The sequence below is a fragment of the Euleptes europaea genome, chromosome 10 (genome assembly GCF_029931775.1).
Source record: "Euleptes europaea isolate rEulEur1 chromosome 10, rEulEur1.hap1, whole genome shotgun sequence".
Classification (NCBI taxonomy): Eukaryota; Metazoa; Chordata; class Lepidosauria; order Squamata; family Sphaerodactylidae; genus Euleptes; species Euleptes europaea.
In genome coordinates, this window is record NC_079321.1 from 28743355 (window position 1) to 28761194 (window position 17840).

The 17840-nt window shown below is 45.4% G+C and overlaps 1 protein-coding gene across 1 annotated transcript; it reads left to right on the forward strand.

Annotated features, from left to right (window-relative positions):
* The first annotated feature begins 273 nt into the window (after nucleotides 1-273).
* PDIA6 (protein disulfide isomerase family A member 6) lies at nucleotides 274-17218 on the forward strand. The gene is made up of 13 exons (XM_056856241.1): nucleotides 274-314; nucleotides 2445-2586; nucleotides 5512-5569; nucleotides 6132-6258; nucleotides 7397-7503; nucleotides 10806-10942; nucleotides 11567-11681; nucleotides 12283-12423; nucleotides 14225-14309; nucleotides 14406-14478; nucleotides 14817-14975; nucleotides 15710-15806; nucleotides 17108-17218. The coding sequence occupies exons 1-13, from the start codon at nucleotides 281-283 to the stop codon at nucleotides 17174-17176; spliced, it is 1344 nt and encodes a 447-aa protein (XP_056712219.1). The 5' UTR covers nucleotides 274-280; the 3' UTR covers nucleotides 17177-17218.
* Nucleotides 17219-17840: the final 622 nt, after the last annotated feature.

Consider the following 17840-nt stretch of genomic DNA (forward strand, 5'->3'; position numbering starts at 1 on the left):
AAACAGATTCCTCGACCCGGGGATTTCTTTCTTGCTCCTCCTCTGACTTTTGAAGCTGCTCTCGCTCTTTCATCCAGGAAGCGCTGACTCCTCCCTTCCCGAACGCTCGGACACCCCGCTATGATCCGTCGGCTTCTCATTGGCTATGCAAAGGAGAGAACGTCGAGCGCGCCAATGAGGGACGGCCACGGCTGGGATCGCTGCAACATTTGGTGCTGTGCGCGGAAGGGGAGCGGGGAGTAACGGGCGTGGAGGCGGCAGTCGGTAGTCGGTGGTCGCCATGGGCCCGTTTGCAGGAGGCCGCCTTTTCTTGGGTAAAGGGGCTACTCTCGGGGAAGGGGAGGTCCGGGTGTTGCTGTGGCTTGCAGTGGGGGATGGGAAAGGGTTGAGCCCTGTTGCAAGGTTATTGGGGGGGTCCTGGGCCTGGCGGGGGAAGCTAGTTGTAGAGAGGGGAGGGGATTCGTTCTATTGTCCAGTTTGAAAGCCAGTGAAGGGGACGATCAAATGGTCGTACGATGCTCTGGTCAAAAGCATTTAAGTCTGGCTTTGAAATTTAACCGATGGGTAGGTGGGAGGCATGTTTTCTGTGTTGCTGCTGCTTCCAGGCATTGCAAGTAATCATTTTTTTAAAATGATTATACTTTATATATAGATAGATAGGTATATGAATATACCTATCTATAGTCATTATATATATATATGATATATTATATATATATATATATATATATATATATATATATATATATATATATATATATATGAATATATCTATATTCATTATATATATATATATATATATATATATATATATATATATATTCATTTTCTAAAATCACAGTAAAAATATGCCTATTCCCACCCCCAAAGAAAACAAAAATGAAAACCACAATTAGTGAAAAAGAGATGGCAAATGTGCATCCTTTAGTGATTCATTGTGTGATGCATAACTAAATTCCGACGTGTGGAAGGGAAGGACGGTTCCTTGATGCTTCCGGCCTCTCTTGAAGTTGCCTTTCTACCCCTAGCCCCTTGCGAGGCAGCACGAGCAAGTGGTGGAAGGTGTGGGATCGGGAGCATGCCCAGGGTGATGATTCTGGTCAGTCGTGCCAGGCTAGGCCAAAGTTTCTATAGTGCTGTACTTAGAAACAGTCTCTCCAGATTTTTGGAGTATTGAGATCTCTGTTGATATTTCTTTTTAAAGGAACACAAGTTTGTTTAAGTGCTTTCCTAAACGGGTGCAAGCAATCTTGTAAAGACTTGTCTATTCATGCATATTATAAACATTTATCATTTTAATTCCTTACTGTGAACATTTAAATTGTGAAGCTGTCTTGGGGGAGAAAAGATATGCTCAGCTATTTGTATAGGCCTGTGGGGGTGTATACATGTCAATATGGTTTATTTGCATGTCATCTATCCAGCTTGCTGGTGGATGATCCCATTAACTGTTCAGATATTAACTTACATGAGTGACCCATTGCAACAAATTCATTTTGTATCAATTGTAAGAGAAATTGATAACTTGTGGCTGATGGGAATACTGGGAACCGCCCCATGGATGTAAAATGCATTGGAAGTAAGTGTGTTTTACTCAGGCTGATTGGATAAACTAAAAGGGGCTACTGTTTGGGAACTGGAACATCTTGGAGTACTAGGAACTGCACTTCTTTTCAAAAGAACTCCAGTAACTCAGCTTGAGTTTACTTTTTTCCAGCTTTAAAAATTAGTCTTGTTACTATTTCTGATCATTTAAATGCAGCCTTTTGAATAAAATCGGGCTGAATAGCAGCAATTATAATACTGTCCCAGCATAGCAGTAAAAATCGATGGTAATTAAACTTGCAAATCAGCTTCATCATAATAAGCAGAGATAATATTTGGAACATTTATGTGCCACATTTCTGGCATCCACTCAGAGCAGCTTCCAGATATACAGGTTGTACCATGAACATGCTTGTGCGCTCTTGGATTCTAAATAAATGGGAATTGGTTTGAGGCCGAACACGGTCCGTGTGTCTGAAACCTCGCGCTAGGGTTAATCCTTGAATGATTTAAGCAGTTGGCAGTACAATCCTATGCAGAATCTCTTGACTAAGACCATAGATTTTAATGGGTGTGTAGACGCTGGCAGGCATAAGGGTGAAACTTTGCGTGCCAAGGGATGTGGTAGAGGTGACCATTCTATGTTCTAGGAAGCCTCATCCTATTTAGTTTGGGGGCACCTGATTTGGCATCTCCCCCCCCCCCAATTTAATGTGCCATCTTTAGGTCACACCTTTAAATGTATTTTTATTGTTTTAAGTGTTTTAATGTTGTTCTTATGTTCGCCGCCTTGTGGACCCTGATTGGGTTGAAAGGCATAACTAAATAAAGGTAGTATACCCATTTGTTGTCTTTGAAGAGGCTTTGGTTCTGATTTTGCTGTCTCTTTTGGATTCTAGGAACAGTAAGCTGCACATTCTTTCTGGCTGTCAACAGCTTGTATTCCTCCAGTGACGACGTTATAGAGCTGACACCAACAAATTTCAACAGGGAAGTTATTCAGAGTGACAGCTTGTGGCTAGTAGAATTCTATGCACCGTGGTAAGCTGATGTTGAGGCATTGGAGGGTTAGGTTGCTTAATTACAAGGGAACACGCTTTCAAAGGCCTTTTTTGGGAGAGCCTGTCTGCATGACCCCCATCTCCTTCTGCTTTGTTGCTGCTTCCCCCTTCCTGCAAAAGCCAGTGCTCGGCATGTGAGCTGCCACACCCATCCACCTGGAGCGGAGTAGATAGCAGCAGCTGCTGGTTGTTTCTGGGAAGGAAGAAGGCAGAGGTGAAGCCGTAATGCTTTTTGAGCACATGATGCTTCCTTATACCAAGTTGGACCCTTAGGCTGTCAAGGGCAGTATTGCCTACTCTGAGTGGTAGCCTCTCTCCAGGGTCTCAGGCAGAGGTCTTTACCCTTACCTGCTCCCTGATTCTTTAAGCTAGAGGCAGACCTGGTGGCTGATATGCTCGGCATCATTATCCCCAGAAGGAAGGGGTGCTGCTGTGGTGGTGGTGACCAGAAGGAGGGAGCAGTGGGCTCTTTCTCCAACTCTAAACTCTGCACACCTGAAGCTGCCTTATACTGAATCAGACCCTTGGTCCATCAAAGTCAGTATTGTCTACTCAGACCGGCAGCGGCTCTCCAGGGTCTGAGGTAGAGGTCTTGCACATCACCTACCTACCCAGTCCCTTTAACTGGAGATGCTGCAGATTGAACCTGGGGCCTTCTGTATGCCAAGCAGATGCTCTACCACTGAGCCACAGCCTCTCCACAGCAGAGTATTGCGTTTCAGAGAGCACCTCTCTAATGCAAAGTAAAATAGATTATTCCTCCCATGCATCTGCTTCTGGCCTTCTTTAGAACTTGGAGCTTTGGTGGGGGTGGAATCATCCTTGATTATGCACCACATTTTTGAAGCACTATCTTCCATTCAGACAACCCCCAATTCCTCTGGAGCTGAGATACACAAATGTGGGCTGGCTGCCAAAGCCAGCAGATATCTGGCAGTGGGCCTTGGTTTGTTTTCCACTGAAGTCAATGGAATTTAAGGGTCAAACGCTGAATGGGATTGCCACATGTTGGTTCTTTGTGATCTGCATGGTTAGGGTCTTGTTTATGTCAAGACTCCATCTTTTAGTTGGTGGTGTAATTTTTCTTCTTTTTTCTTGTATAAGCATAGAATCATAGAGTTGGAAGTGACCACTAGGGTCATCTAGTCCAACCCCCTGCACAACGCAGGAAATTCACAACTACCTCCCCCCCCACACACACACACAGTGACCAGAAGATGGCCAAGATGCCTTCCCTCTCGTCATCTGCCTCAGGTCACAGAATCAGCATTGCTGACAGATGGCCATCTAACCTCCTCTTAAAAACCTCCTAGGAAGGAGAGCTTGCCACCTCCCGAGGAAGCCTGTTCCATTGAGGAACTGCTGTAACTGTCAGAAAATTCTTCCTAATGTCTAGACGGAAACTCTCTTGATTTCATTTCAACGCGTTGGTTCTGCGGCTGTAGGAGAATATCCGCTTTTTTCTTTCCAGTCTTTTGTTTTTTCCACATCAAACCATGATCTAATTAAATGCTGGCTACCCATGCCTCTGGAAAAGACAGTCATGCTAGAAAAAGTTGAGGGCAGCAGGAAAAGAGGAAGACCCAACAAGAGATGCATTGACTCAATAAAGGAAGCCACAGCCTTCGATTTGCAAGATCTGAGCAAGGCTGTCAAAGATAGGACATTTTGGAGGACTTTCGTTCATAGGGTCGCCATGAATCGGAAGCGACTTGACGGCACTTAACACACACGTACCCATGCCTCATGGGTGTGTATTCTGCTCTCCTACACATCTGTCTTCTCCAGAGCCTTTTCTTGAAGATCCTTCCTCTTCAGGTTTGCTGAAAATTGGGAGGGTCATTTTTGTGCTTGGTGTCTAAAGCAGACACAGGTGTATATTGTGTTTGGCAACAGATTTTATGGTCAGCCTTATTTGTTATTGTTACCAGATAAGACTGTAAAGGTGTCTTAACCCCCTTCAGGCAAATATTCTGTTGTCATCCCCAGCTCCAAGCCCCCTTGGGGCTTTCAGGGCCTCAGATAAGCACAAAAGAAGGGTTCCCATCACTACCTTCCTCCACCTCCTTGGTTTCTCTCCCACAGCCTGTGAAGTGAGCCGATTCTGCCCTCCTTGCTGGCCCCAGTCTGGCCTCTTATGAGGACTGGCGCTGTGAGCTGCAGGTGCCTAGTTGGTCCTCTCACAAGAGGCAAGAAATTCTCACAGCAGGTCAGGAGTGAGGCTGTTCCCTGCCACCTCTTCCCTGCCTTTAAACCGGCATAATTTTAAAGGATCTGAACTGTGGCTTGCTTGTAGGGGCAAGCATACCCTTCTCTCATGCTGGGCAGTTTTGTGGTGGATTCGGGGCTGATCCTGATTCCAGGAGATCCCTGATCCTGGACAAAGCCAATAATTGCCATTTCCTTGTTTGTCTTTTCTTGACAAAGGTTCTGTATCTTTTAAGTCGGGGTGTCAAACATACAGCCCATGGGTCGGATTCGGCCCCTTGAGAACTCTTATCCAGCCCACGAGCCAGCCGAAGCAGCCACCCACCCCTCATGTCCTGATCTGGGCTGGCGAGGCATGGCCTGGCCTGACCAAGTGACGTTTTGTCATGTCCGGCCCTCGTAACAAGTGAATTCGACAACCCTGTTTTAAGAGCCTTTGAGCTTTTGGTTTGTCACGCTGGCCTTCCGTGAAGATGCTTTGCTGGAGCCACAGTAGTTAGGTTTCTGCTTGTGGTGCATCTGTTGAAACTCACTGAGGCTGTGTCGGAAGGGGTGGTGATGTGTAGCCTGGTGATCCGTTGACTGTACTTTTCTATTGCTGCCTGGCATGCTTATGCCGAACATTTCCCAGGCTTGTGTGTGTGTGTTAATGTAAGGAAACTGCTTCAGTCTTACTGGGATTCTTTTCCCCCGAAAGGTGTGGTCACTGCCAAAGACTGACGCCCGAGTGGAAAAAAGCTGCAACAGCATTAAAAGTGAGTTATCTTTCCAAAAGGTAATGAGCAGATGCTGGGATGCCAGAAAGTGTTGTGCTGCTTGTATTGCAATTCTGCAAAGCGTTTCTTTGCAAATGAATTTGTTCCTGTTTTATTATCTTCTGATCAAGTCAAACAATAGCGGCTTGTTTGGTCTTGAACTTGTGCAGTATAATTGTTGAACTTGGATCACCCAATACAAGAAAAACACAACGTGTCTAAAAACATCTGTGGTCATGGTGCCCTCAACAAATGTGATGACAGCCATGCAGTTCTTGTGGTCTATTGTAATAGTTTTTATCAGGTTTAGAAAAGAAAAAGAAATGTGCTTTCTAATAGCCCCCCTCCTACCATTTTCAAACCCAATTTAAATTTAAACAAATGATTTACATACCTTGACATCAGTTCTCCAGCACAGCTTATTTTTAGTGTCCAAGTTGAACAAAGGAATAGTGTGTTGCTTTGGTTTCCTTAATTTAGCGGGTCAGTCTGGGTTAACTGTAGACCTTTTTTCTTCTCTGAAGCATTCATCCTAATGTAGAAGTCTTTCTCTCTCCTACAGGGTGTTGTGAAAGTAGGGGCCGTCGACGCAGATAAGCATCAGTCCTTAGGTGGTCAGTATGGTGTGAAGGGATTCCCCACAATCAAGATATTTGGCGCCAACAAGAACAAAGCAGAAGATTACCAAGGTGAATGTCTAGAATGTACTTTTCTGTTGTCAAGCTTTTCATATTTCAGAGATGAGCAATTTAATTTTTAAAAAACCTGGTCTCCCCTCCCTGGGACTCAAGGCAACCCACAAAATAGTTGAATCACAAAAGCAATAGTACCAGCAGAGACCTGTGCGAATTAGACAGTCCGTACAAATTGCTCCCCGACACATGCTCCTGAAAAAGCTCTCCCAATGAGCTCTGATTTTTTTTACATCTTTTCCTGAAAGATTAACTAGAAAAGAGCCGTTGAGAGTCATTTTGTAAGGTACTGAAGCTGCTACAAGATTGCCTTGGTAAATGAATGGTACTACTTTATTTTGACACTTTTACTCCCCTTTTCTCCTCAATAGGGATCCAAAGCAGCTCCAGTATTATTCTCCTCTATTTTATCCTAGCAATAACCCTGTGAAGCCGGTTAGGCTGAGAGACAATGGGGTCACCCAGCGAACTTCATAGCAGAGTGGGGATTCAAACCTGGGTCTGTCATTTCCTAGTCTGACATACTAACCACTACACCATGCTCTGGCACTACAGTGTCCCAGAGCCTGGTGAGATGGGGAGGTGCTGTTGCTTGTAGTAGTTCCCTGGCTTTGTGGCACCCCCGCCCCCACTATTGATAAGAAGAAGAGTCGGTTTTTATATGCCAACTTTCTCCACCACTTAAAGGAGAATCAAACCGGCTTACAATCACCTTCCCTCCCCACAGCAGACACCCTGTGAGGTAGGTGGGGCTGAGAGAGCTCTAAGAGAGCTGTGACTAACCCAAGGTCACCCAGCTGGCTTCAAGTGTAGGTGTGGAGAAACCACACCTCTTAACCCCTACACCATGCTGGCTCTGGTGTAGATAAGATCCTAATCTGACTAACGCAGAGCTTCCAAGTTCTGATTCTGAAAAACCTCCAGTGCCCTTAGTTACCGTAGGAATCCTTTGGAGAGAGGTGGTTTTCCCCAGGCATGGCACTACTGTGATAGGAGAAGCTGCCCATCAGATTTTGCTACTTATCCTGCAGCTCTTGCAGGCGCTCTCCAAGGCCTTCATTGGAAAGCGTTGACATCACGTTGCTGTCTTAACGTTTCCGCTCAGCGTTTTCACGGTCTTTCTTTTGTGTCTTAGGGGGCAGGACAAGTGAAGCTATTGTTGATGGTGCTCTAAGTGCCCTTCGGATACTGGTGAAAGATCGCCTTAGCGGCAGAGGAGGTGGATATAGTTCTGGGAAGCAGGTACGTCTGAGCAATTATCAGTTAGTTCCTTGCAATGGTCTCAAAAAATAAGCATGTATTCTAGCTAGGAGTTCTTGTATTTGTGGTACTGAAGGTTATTTAGCGAGCGCTTTCTTTGGGTTTTATGGTTTGCCATTTCAAACGTGCCCGTTTGAATAATTTTAAAATTTCATGGTTTTGTTTGCTTGGTTTTTTAAGAATTTTCAAGCTCGGGCGGGGGGACGACGGACAGGGACAATGTAAAAAATGTAGCTTGTTTGCCAATTTGGAGCCCTTAAACCAGGGGTGGGAAACCTTTTTCCTGCCAAGGGCCATTCGCACATTAATAACATCTTTCGGGGGCCACACCAGGTGTAGATCTCCCAGTGGGGGGAGAGGCTATGGTTGCCAGGTCTCCAGCCACCACCTGGAGGTTGGCAACCCCAGGGGAGGCCAGCCAGAGAAGGCCTGCAGGGCGCCCCCCTCCCAGGTGGGAGGGCAGCCAGCGGTGGGCCCCAGAAAACGAGGCGCCAGGGGGGCGCAGCCCACAGTCGATTGGCAAGGGAGGAAGGAAAACAGAGAAAGAGGAAAAGGGAGGGAGGGAGAAAGAAATGGAGAGAGGGGGAGAAAGAAAGAAAAGGACGGAGAGAAAGAAAAAAAAGGACAGAGGTAGACAAAGAAAGAGACAGAAAAAGAGGGAGGAAGAGAGGGAGAGAAAGGAGAAAGAGTGACAGAAAAAGAGGAAGAAAAGAGAGAAAAGCCTCCCCCACACCCGCACATGCCGGCCTGCGCGACCGGGCCCCAGCCACCCCACCGCCCCCGCCCACATACACACACCCGGCGGCGCACAGAGCACCAAGCAACCGGGCCCCAGTCTCCATGCACTCCCCCCCCAGAGTCCATAAAAGCCCCCCCCCCCAGCCAAATTGGCTCCCGCATGCATGCTCTGCCGCCGGGAGCCACTGGCCTCTTCCCGCCCCCCACTGCTCAACAGTCAACAGGCAGCGAGAGGGGCTTACAATGTGCCGCAGTGTTCCTGCACGCCACAGCTGTAGGGGGCAGCCTTGGGGGAAGCGTCCCTCCCCTTCCCCTCTCGCCGACCAACAACCGACAGTCGGTGAGAGGAGGTCCAAAGGGCGCTACAAGGGCGCTGTAAGCCGTGGCCCCAGGAACCCCCTCGGGGAGGGCCACCCTGCGCCCCACCTCCGCGGCAGGGTTCCCGGAGCTCCCGAGGGCCACAAAAAATGTCCTCGGGGGCCGCATACGGCCCCCGGGCCTGAGGTTCCCCACCCCTGCCTTAAACAGCATGCACTGCTAGTTCTAAGCACTTAGATAGCAAGCATGTCTAATTTTGATTGAAATGATCATTGGCTTTCTTGGCAGTAGACCTGGCCTCCGGTTGCCCATAGAAGCCAACTGGTAGACCTGGCCTCTGAAGGGAGACTTTTCCCCCTCCTTGGAGTCCAGGTCTACCACCAAGAAAGCCAGTGGGTAGACATGGCCTCCCAATGGGACTCAGCCAGAGGCCAGGTCTACCAAAGGAAGCCCACCCCCCCCCCGTCCAACAGCTGATAGGCGGGCGGGGCGGGCCAGGAACCGCCCACCCAGCAATCGCGCGGCTAGAGGGGAGGGGAGGCTTTAGCCTCCCAACCATTGAAGGCAAGGGAAAGGGGGACCTGGCCATTCTCCACGGCGGGGGGGGGGGGAGAGAGACAGCGCACCCGCTCGCCTGCTCTCTCGCGCTCGTGCTCTCAGGCGCGCCGGCTGGAGCGGCCGCGAGAGCAGGGGCTCCGAACCAAGTTCGGAGAGCCTCACTCAATGGGCCAAAGAGCCGCATGTGGCTCAGGAGCCGCAGTTTGCAGACCCCTGCCCTAGAGGAAGCGTGGAGGGGCAGCTATTGGGGGAAACTCTAAGGCAACTTCCCAGCAGACTTCAGGGTGACCAATTCCACACTCTGGCTCAGGGGTGTCTTACTCAATTGTTACGAGGGCTGGATATGACATAGATGTCACTCGGTCGGACCGGGCCGGGCCATGCCTTGCCAGCTCAGATTAAGGGTAGAGGGTGTTTTGCTGGCTCGCAGGCCAGATAAGGGGCTGGATCTGTCCCTCGGGCCGTATGTTTGACACCCCTGCTCTGGCATCTCCTTTTCTCTTTTTTTTTCTTAAACCCCAACCACCCACAGTCAGCTAAAAGGAGGAACAAAGGCTTAGATTAACGGGTTGGTAGCATGTAAGTTGTATGCTCCCTAAATGTCTGTTTGGGATACAACTAGAGTAATGGTGTAATTATTTATGAGGTTAGTAGAAATCACTTTTTCATAGTATTAGACTGGACAGACAGTTCACAGATAGATTACAAATATATTTAAGACTACAAATATATTTAACAGGAAATAAAGTAATAGGGTAAATGTTTTATTGGAATGCTTCAGTATATAAAGGGAGACTGGTTCTCAACTTTACAAACTTTCCCCAATGAGAGTATTACTTTGTAACTGAGTTTTAAGTAATGCAAATAAAGCCTGGGGCGTGGGGGGAATTGTTTCCCCTTTATTCAGATAGGAAACCTCAGCTTACAAGGTTTCACTGCTGTCTATTACCATAACAGACTAGAACCTCTCCAAGTTCAAGGTTGTTCCTTTACCGTAAGTTAGGAATGTTGGGCCTTTAGCAAACTGCTTATTTAAATCACTAAACCAAACTTTCTTCCATAAGCTGACTCCAATTTTTAACTAAAAGCCAAATAAAAGCCCGGCTAAGATGACACACTGATCCAGAGCCCCAAATTCCCATCTGAGGAGACAAATTTCCTTCTCCTTCTTAAGCTGAGGCTGGCTCACTCCATCCCATCCAGTGGAGTTGCACGGGCTCTGATTGGCTGATAATCACTTGGATTTACATGAAGCCAAAAATCCCAAGAATTGGTTCAGAGCCCTGAAGGAGAAGCGAGGCTTTTGGGGGATGAGTGCCACAGTGGGTTGCACGTGGAAGCAGGGATATTGCATTTCATGACCAGTGCTCTGTTCATGGTTTGATAGCTACAACCTGAAATGCTGTCTTCTGGCACTCAGAGTAATGCCGCTTTCATGGTTTTGCACAGTGGAACATGGTCTAACCATGCTAGTGAGTGGAATTGGAATGTGGAGTCCTCGATAAAGGAAAGATAGGGCTCTGAGCTGCCTAGGTCTTCCAGTCTTCTCTTTTTTTGCAGCCAGCAAACAATAGGTGATCCTTGCTTGGTCAGGTGAGATTACTTCTGCTGGATTGCATGAGGGATGTTCTAATTAAACTTGGATGAGGGTGTCTTGTTTCAAACCACAGAGCGGCCAAGATAGTGGAGGCTCAGGCAAAAAAGATGTGATTGATCTGACAGATGACACCTTTGATCAGAACGTTTTGAACAGTGATGATGTCTGGCTGGTAGAGTTTTATGCTCCTTGGTGCGGACATTGCAAAAAGTAAGTTGGGTCATACGTTATACATGTAATTTTTCTAGTATGTGTTGTGTATGGAAGCAGATTTGTCCCTGAAGGTGGGATTTTGGAATGAAAGGGGATGATTGGTAGAAATAGATACAAACCTTCCATTTCCCGAAGACACAGATTTTGAAGTAAAGAGATACAGTGACAATAGGGTAGTAGCACATTTGGGTATGGAGTTAAATTTTCATAGCAGTTAAAGTCCTTCAGTAGTGTATCACCATCATATATACATTATAGTCTATTAATGGCAGACGAGGTTAGGCACATTTCAACAATAAATATACGCTTGACAATATGCTATCTGTAGCTACAGTATACACAAGAATTGCCATCACACACAATTCTTCATATTATACTTTCTGAGTGAGTAAAAACTAGTCTTGGAAAGCATTGCACGTCTTCAAAATGAGAATATTTCAAATAATTTTTTCCAGTGGTACCCAAAATCTCTAGTTGCAGGTGTAAAGAAAAGGGTGCTTGTTTTCTTCTTTGGGGCATTCACATCTCTAATGGGTACATGCAGTATTTTTTCCCATGCTAAGTATGGGCAGTACTGATTAAGTCTGTTTAAAAAACCAACTAAGCTAATCTTGCCAACAGTCTAGAGCCAGAGTGGGCATCAGCTGCAACAGAAGTGAAAGAACAAACCAAGGGGAAAGTGAAACTGGCTGCAGTCGACGCTACAGTGAACCAGGTGTTAGCAAGCCGGTATGGGGTGAGTAACTGTATATTTATTTCATTTATTTTTTTAATCCCACCCTTCCTTCAAGAAGCTCATGATGTGTATGCTGTTCTCCCCTTGTATGTTTTCTCCTTGCAAGGTTGGTTAGGCTGAGAGAGAGTGACTGACCCAAGTCACCAAGCGAGCTTCCATAACAAAATGAAGATTTGCCCAAAGGTCTCCCAGATTCTGCCCCTGCGCTCTAACTACTATACCACACTGCTTTTCAACATCCCGTTATACTGAAGTTTTTCCTCTCTGTTGAGTTGGGTGGTATGTTTCAAATCTGATGAAGAATTGATACTTTAAAATATTTTAAGAATTTAAAGGTTTAAATTTAAATTTTGCAACTTGATCTGCAGTCTTTAAAATCAACACCAGGTAAAAGCAGTCTGCATTCTCCATCCCAGGAACTTCTCAACACTTGGACAGTCATACAGTAGTTTCTTGTTTTGTTGCAAGTTTTTTGCATGTTATTCATACTGTCTATTAAAAAAAATGCACCTACATTTGACTTGGTTAAATATACTTATAACTAAATAACATAGGTCCACCTGTCTCTTGTACTTGTTACCATTTTAAAACCTCATTGCAGATCCGTGGATTTCCTACCATCAAGATCTTCCAGAAAGGAGAAGACCCTGTTGATTATGATGGTGGACGGACCAGAACAGATATTGTTGCTCGGGCTCTGGACCTGTTTTCGGAGAATGCACCACCTCCTGAACTCCTAGAGGTAAGCTCTTTTCCTACTAAGCTAACTCCTTTCCAGCTTGCTTTTAGGCTTTGTATTTACAATACTTTTCACTGGAAATACAGAAGTGAAGCTTCTGTTTTAGAGCAGAAAAGATTTAGAATAAAGGTCTTTTATGCATGGCTGTTTCCCTCCTGGTCACCCCTCTGACGACTTTGGGTCTTCATGTCGATTATGCATGCTGTTTCCGACCGTCAGGTTGCCTCGCTCTCTCCCTGTCTTTCCCCGAATTTTCAGAGAGCTGTTTTACCTTGAATTTCAAAACGCGGGGAAAGGGGGGGGGAGGAGGGGGAGGTGCCTCTGACAGTCGGAAACGGCATACATAATCAACACAGATCCAAAGTCGTCAGAGGGGGACCAGAGGGAAACAGCCAAGCATAAAAGACCAAAATCTAGTGAACTTGAGTGCTTGTAGGCTTTAAAATTTCTATCTTTAAACTGTCTTTATAAGTTTTATGCCGTTTGAAACAGCTCTCAGAGAACGATAGTGATCACCAATGTGGGAAGATTAGTTTAGTGCCCACTTAGTTTAGTGCCTCCTTCCTTGTCAAGTTCCCTTCATTTCTTTATTCTCCTTTACCCTGTTCATGTCTTTCTTTTGCCATCTTTCATATTTCTTCTCCTTCCTCTATCCTTTTTTCTTTTGAGTCACTCTGTCCTCAACCCCAACCCCATGCTGTTTCTCTAGCCTGCTTTTGAGGAGTGCTAAAGGTGAAGGGAGGCTGTCCAGGCAGTAGCCAAAGCTTAAAAGGATAATTTATGCAAGAACTGGAGTCTTCGCTTCATTAGGGGTATGTGAGAGAAACTGTGTCATCACAACAACAGTTCAACCACCAGTTGGGGGGGTGGTCATTACAAGAAGAGAAAATAAATATGAGAGGTGGAGAATAATGGAGGATTTATATTCCAGTCTCAGTCAGGGAAACCCACCTAGCACCTACCGCATCCTTCCCTCACTGTCTCACCTCAGACAGGCAATTGCACTAGTAACTGAATGCTTTTAATTTTTTGCCCCCTTCAAAAATTGAAACCTTCCATTTTCTCCCATGAATGCTTCATTTAGTCACAGTTTATGGGGGAAGGTTATGGTTAGGGCTTGTCCGTGGCATCTTGTGGCGGCATCTGCTACTCTTCCTCAAAGTTCCAAAAGTACTAGCCGGCTCAACAAGGCGGGAACTCATGGAATAGCGAACAGTTCATTTTTAGGTTAAACATAGTATATATTTGGGTTTGAATCCAGCCAGTTTTTCTGCTTGTGAAGGAAGGGGGGGTGGATATCTTGGACAAAAGGCATGCAGGACAGGGACTGTAGTAGGTAGGGAAATTGGGTAAGACTGAGTGGAAAATCTGGCTGGATCCAACCCATCAGCTTTACATACCTTGAGGACTTAAAGGTGGTTCGTTTCTTTTGAAGGGCTTTGAAAGCATTTACAAGCACATTGGAGGTTCATGGGTGGTATAATTCTAGGAAGTTGCTCATTTACGTTGGTGTGAGTTCTGAGGTCCCTTAGTATTCCAGTGCCTCAGCAAAGACTATTGTAGGCCCTCAGTGGAGCCAAATGGCAGAAGTCGAATGGCAGCTAAGAGCTTGGATAGCTATGACCATAAGGCTTTGCTCTGACATCAGAGCAGGTTGCGTCAGTGGCATTGGGAGAAGAGTGAATTAAACAATTGGAGGTAGAGAGAAGTTTGAAACTAGCCAATGATGTTGACTTGTTCCTTTGCCAGTCTAACTTTGTTAGTACTTTTGTTGGTAATAAGGCATTTGTTTCTCACCTTTCAGGTTATTAATGAGGATGTCTTGAAGCAAACATGTGATGCTCACCAACTCTGTATCATTTCTGTCCTGCCTCATATTCTCGATACAGGTAGACCAACAACAACAAAAAACACTTGCCTCTCTTGCTTGTCATCTTAGCATAAAACATGTTCCCTCTTTTTGTAATCCCTCCCCCGTCAAACAGGAGCTGCAGGTAGAAACTCCTACTTGGAAGTGATGTTAAAGATGGCAGACAAATACAAAAAGAAGATGTGGGGGTAAGTACAAGATGTTTAATCTTTCAGTATCTTTAGGTGCTGCCCCCTCCTGTGTCTGCATTTGGGAGGCCATCATTATGCCGAGGACTGGGTAGACTTGAAAAGTTGGGCACAACTATAAACTTAGACCGCTCTAAGCACTATCTTGGTTACCAACTGGATGCAAAAGGTCAGAGCTTGGGCCACCACCACCCTTATCCTTCTTCAGTGTCACCTCTTGGTGCATTGATTCAAGCCCTCAAGTTCAGAAAGCAGCTTTGATAAATACATCAAGTTATGTTTTCATTTTTTTCAGTGCCAATAGCTGTAATACATGTGTCTGTTTCCTTTCCTCTAAGGTGGTTGTGGACTGAAGCAGGAGCACAGTCTGATCTTGAAAATTCCTTGGGAATTGGAGGATTTGGCTACCCAGCCATGGCAGCGGTTAATGCTCGGAAAATGAAATTCGCACTCCTGAAGGGCTCATTCAGTGAGCAAGGGATTAATGAATTTCTAAGGTATAACTACTTATAAGCGTATGTGTTTCAGTACCTAAATCTTTAGAAGCATATGTGGTATAGTGGTTAAGAACAGTGGTTTGGATTGGTGGACTCTGATCTGGAGAACCGGGTTTGATTCCCCACTTCTTCACATGAGCGGCGTAAGCTAATCTGGTGAACCGAGTTGGTTTCCCCAAGCCTACACATGAAGCCAGCTGGGTGACCTTGGGCTAATCACAGTTCTCCTAGAGCTCTCTCAGCCCCACCTGCCTCACAGGGTATCTGTTGTAGGGAGGGGAGGGGAAGGGAAGGTGATTGTAAGCCAGCTTGATTCTCCCTTAAGTGGTAGAGAAAGTCGGCATATAAGAACCAACTCTTCTATTATCTGTTGAGTTCGGACAACGATAGCTAATAGCTTTGTATTGGTAGGGAACCAGCCTCACTTATAATATCTAAAATCTGATCGTGGTTGTTTCATGCTCCCTTTATGTCAAGGCTATCTTTACTTGAAGTCAGGCATATCTAAATTTAAACCTTTCTCCTTTCTGAACATACTTTGACTCTTACAAGAAACATGATTTGCAGTGTCTGTTGTCCAGCGAAAACTGCTATACTTGAGTCTGGAGAACTTTACAGTCTCTCATGTGCCAACTGAGTTGTTTCTGAACAAAATGTATGCTGTTGTACCATGGGAGTGTGGGGGACAACATAAAATTCTTACATATGTTTTGGGCCTTCTTTCCTTTTTTTAGGGAGCTGTCTGTCGGCCGGGGGTCCACGGCACCAGTAGTTGCGGGGGCTTTCACAAAGATTAACACCATAGAACCATGGGATGGCAAAGATGGTGAAGTAAGAAGCAGTCTTTAATCTCTGGATGCAATAACACTTTCCCTTTATTACTAGCAATTCAGATATAGGCATGTGGCATGGGATGAATTTGCAAGGGCATATTTCCAGACTGTCTTCCCTTCAGGCTTTTTTGTTTGCTAACTCCCATAGGCATCTTCTTAGTATCAGTAAAAATCCATTCTCTCTCAGAGAGAGAGAGAGAGAGAGCTTGGTGTAGTGTTTAAGAGTGGTGGTTTGGAGCAGTGGACTCTGATCAGGAGAACCGGGTTTGATTTTTTCCCCCTCCTCCACATGAGCGGTGGACGCTAATCTGGTGAACCGGGTTGGTTTTGCCACTCCTACACATAAAGCCAGCTGGGTGACCTTGGGCTAGTCACAGCTCTCTTAGAGCTCTCTCAGCCCTGCCTACCTCACAGGGTCTCTGTTGTGGGGAGAGGAAGGGGAAGGTGATTGTAAGCCGGTTTGATTCTTCCTTAGGTGGTAGAGAAAGTCGGCATATAAAAACCAACTCTTCTTCTCTCAAGAGAGAGAGATCACACTGAAACTCAGTTCTGGCTCTTATTGTCATGTCTTATTTTCCTGTCTACCACATCATAAGACACCTGATCTCTGTTCAAAGCTAGGCTTACTTTTCCTCAACTCTGATCCTGTTTCTCTTTTTCACTGTCACAGTTGACATCCTTTTCTTGTTCTATATAGACATCTTCCTTATTACTTTCCCTTTCTAACTTGAATTGCTTGTTAGCAGATAGAGCTGGAAGCCTCTCTCTGCTTCTTGTTTTTAATTTTCTCCTCATTGTGGAGAAAGAGGAAGGTTCACTATGCTGACGGAAAGTTTATTCTGTACCTAGCCCTTGGAGTGCTCAGAAAGTGTGTTATAATTAAGCTGTAAGTGTAGAAGGGCAGTTTGTCTAGCTAGCTCTAACTACTTGAGAATGTTATTGAGACTGAAATAACCTGGGGAGAGAGACTGCAGGATAAACAAAGTGCATTTCTAATGAGTTTAGTACAAGAAAAACTCTCTAGTTGAAAGTGCATTGTTAAATGGATCTTGCTCCTAAATTAGGGGCTTTCCTAGAGCAGTCAGCTGCTCTATTGCATGTACCTTTGATTAAATAAAAGTTTGGCCTTTGTTTCAAAACTGAGTTACCAGCTGCAATGGCTCCCTCAGGAATAGGGGTCCTCCATGTGCGCTCCTGAATGCTCCCCGTTGTGATTCACGAAATAGGTGTTTCTGAAGTACAGGAACATATCCGTTTTGTCACATGAACGAACCCATATTTTGCTTCATTGTCTCCTAGCTACCCGCTGAAGAGGATATTGATCTCAGCGATGTGGACCTCGATGACTGGGATAAGGACGAATTGTGAGGCCGAAGACATTTAGTTTCTTGAGATACTTTGAGCCGTGGTTTGGCGCAATCCTCACTTCGCAACACGTGGATAAAACCAGCAGCCTTTTTCGCTGAAGGAGAAGCCCCACAGTCAGTTGTCAGAAACTCTGTAAAAATGGACTGGGTTCGTCTCAAGAAAACCGTCTTAAAAATTCTATGAATTTTTTTTATCCAGTAAAATTGATTGTATCGTGAAGACAACACTGATCTTTCTTTGAAATTCTCTCATTTTGGCCTTTGTCCAGCTGGTATGTATTGTTTGACCGTGACTTGAGACTTTTATTGTAACTAGTTCTAAAATGTGATCTCCCCCCCCTCTCCAAAAGGCATTTGCTCTAGCCTTGATTTCAATGAAAGAATAAAAAAAAATATTTTTGACACACTGTGTCGGTGTTGTGCAGAGGTACACTTTTGGACTTAGGGCAATGATACCGGAAACATAGCATTATATAGTTAACAAAAACATTGCAGAGAACTGTTTTATAGGGCTTAAAGAGACAAGATGAAGGTTGCATGTCGGTTCTATTCATAAAATGAAAATTTCAAGGATTCTGCTCCTCAGTTTACCTGGGGACAGTGCAGGAAAAGGAGGGGATTTCCCCCTAACCTCCACTTGGCTTTACAGTTTGAACCGCCTAACC

Coding starts and splice junctions, on each gene's coding strand:
- PDIA6 (XM_056856241.1), top strand. CDS start 281: ATGGGCCCGTTTGCAGGAGGCCGCCTTTTCTTGG. Junction 10,943..11,566: donor TGGTGCGGACATTGCAAAAA/GTAAGTTGGGTC, acceptor TCTTGCCAACAG/TCTAGAGCCAGAGTGGGCAT. Junction 14,310..14,405: donor GCCTCATATTCTCGATACAG/GTAGACCAACAA, acceptor CCCGTCAAACAG/GAGCTGCAGGTAGAAACTCC.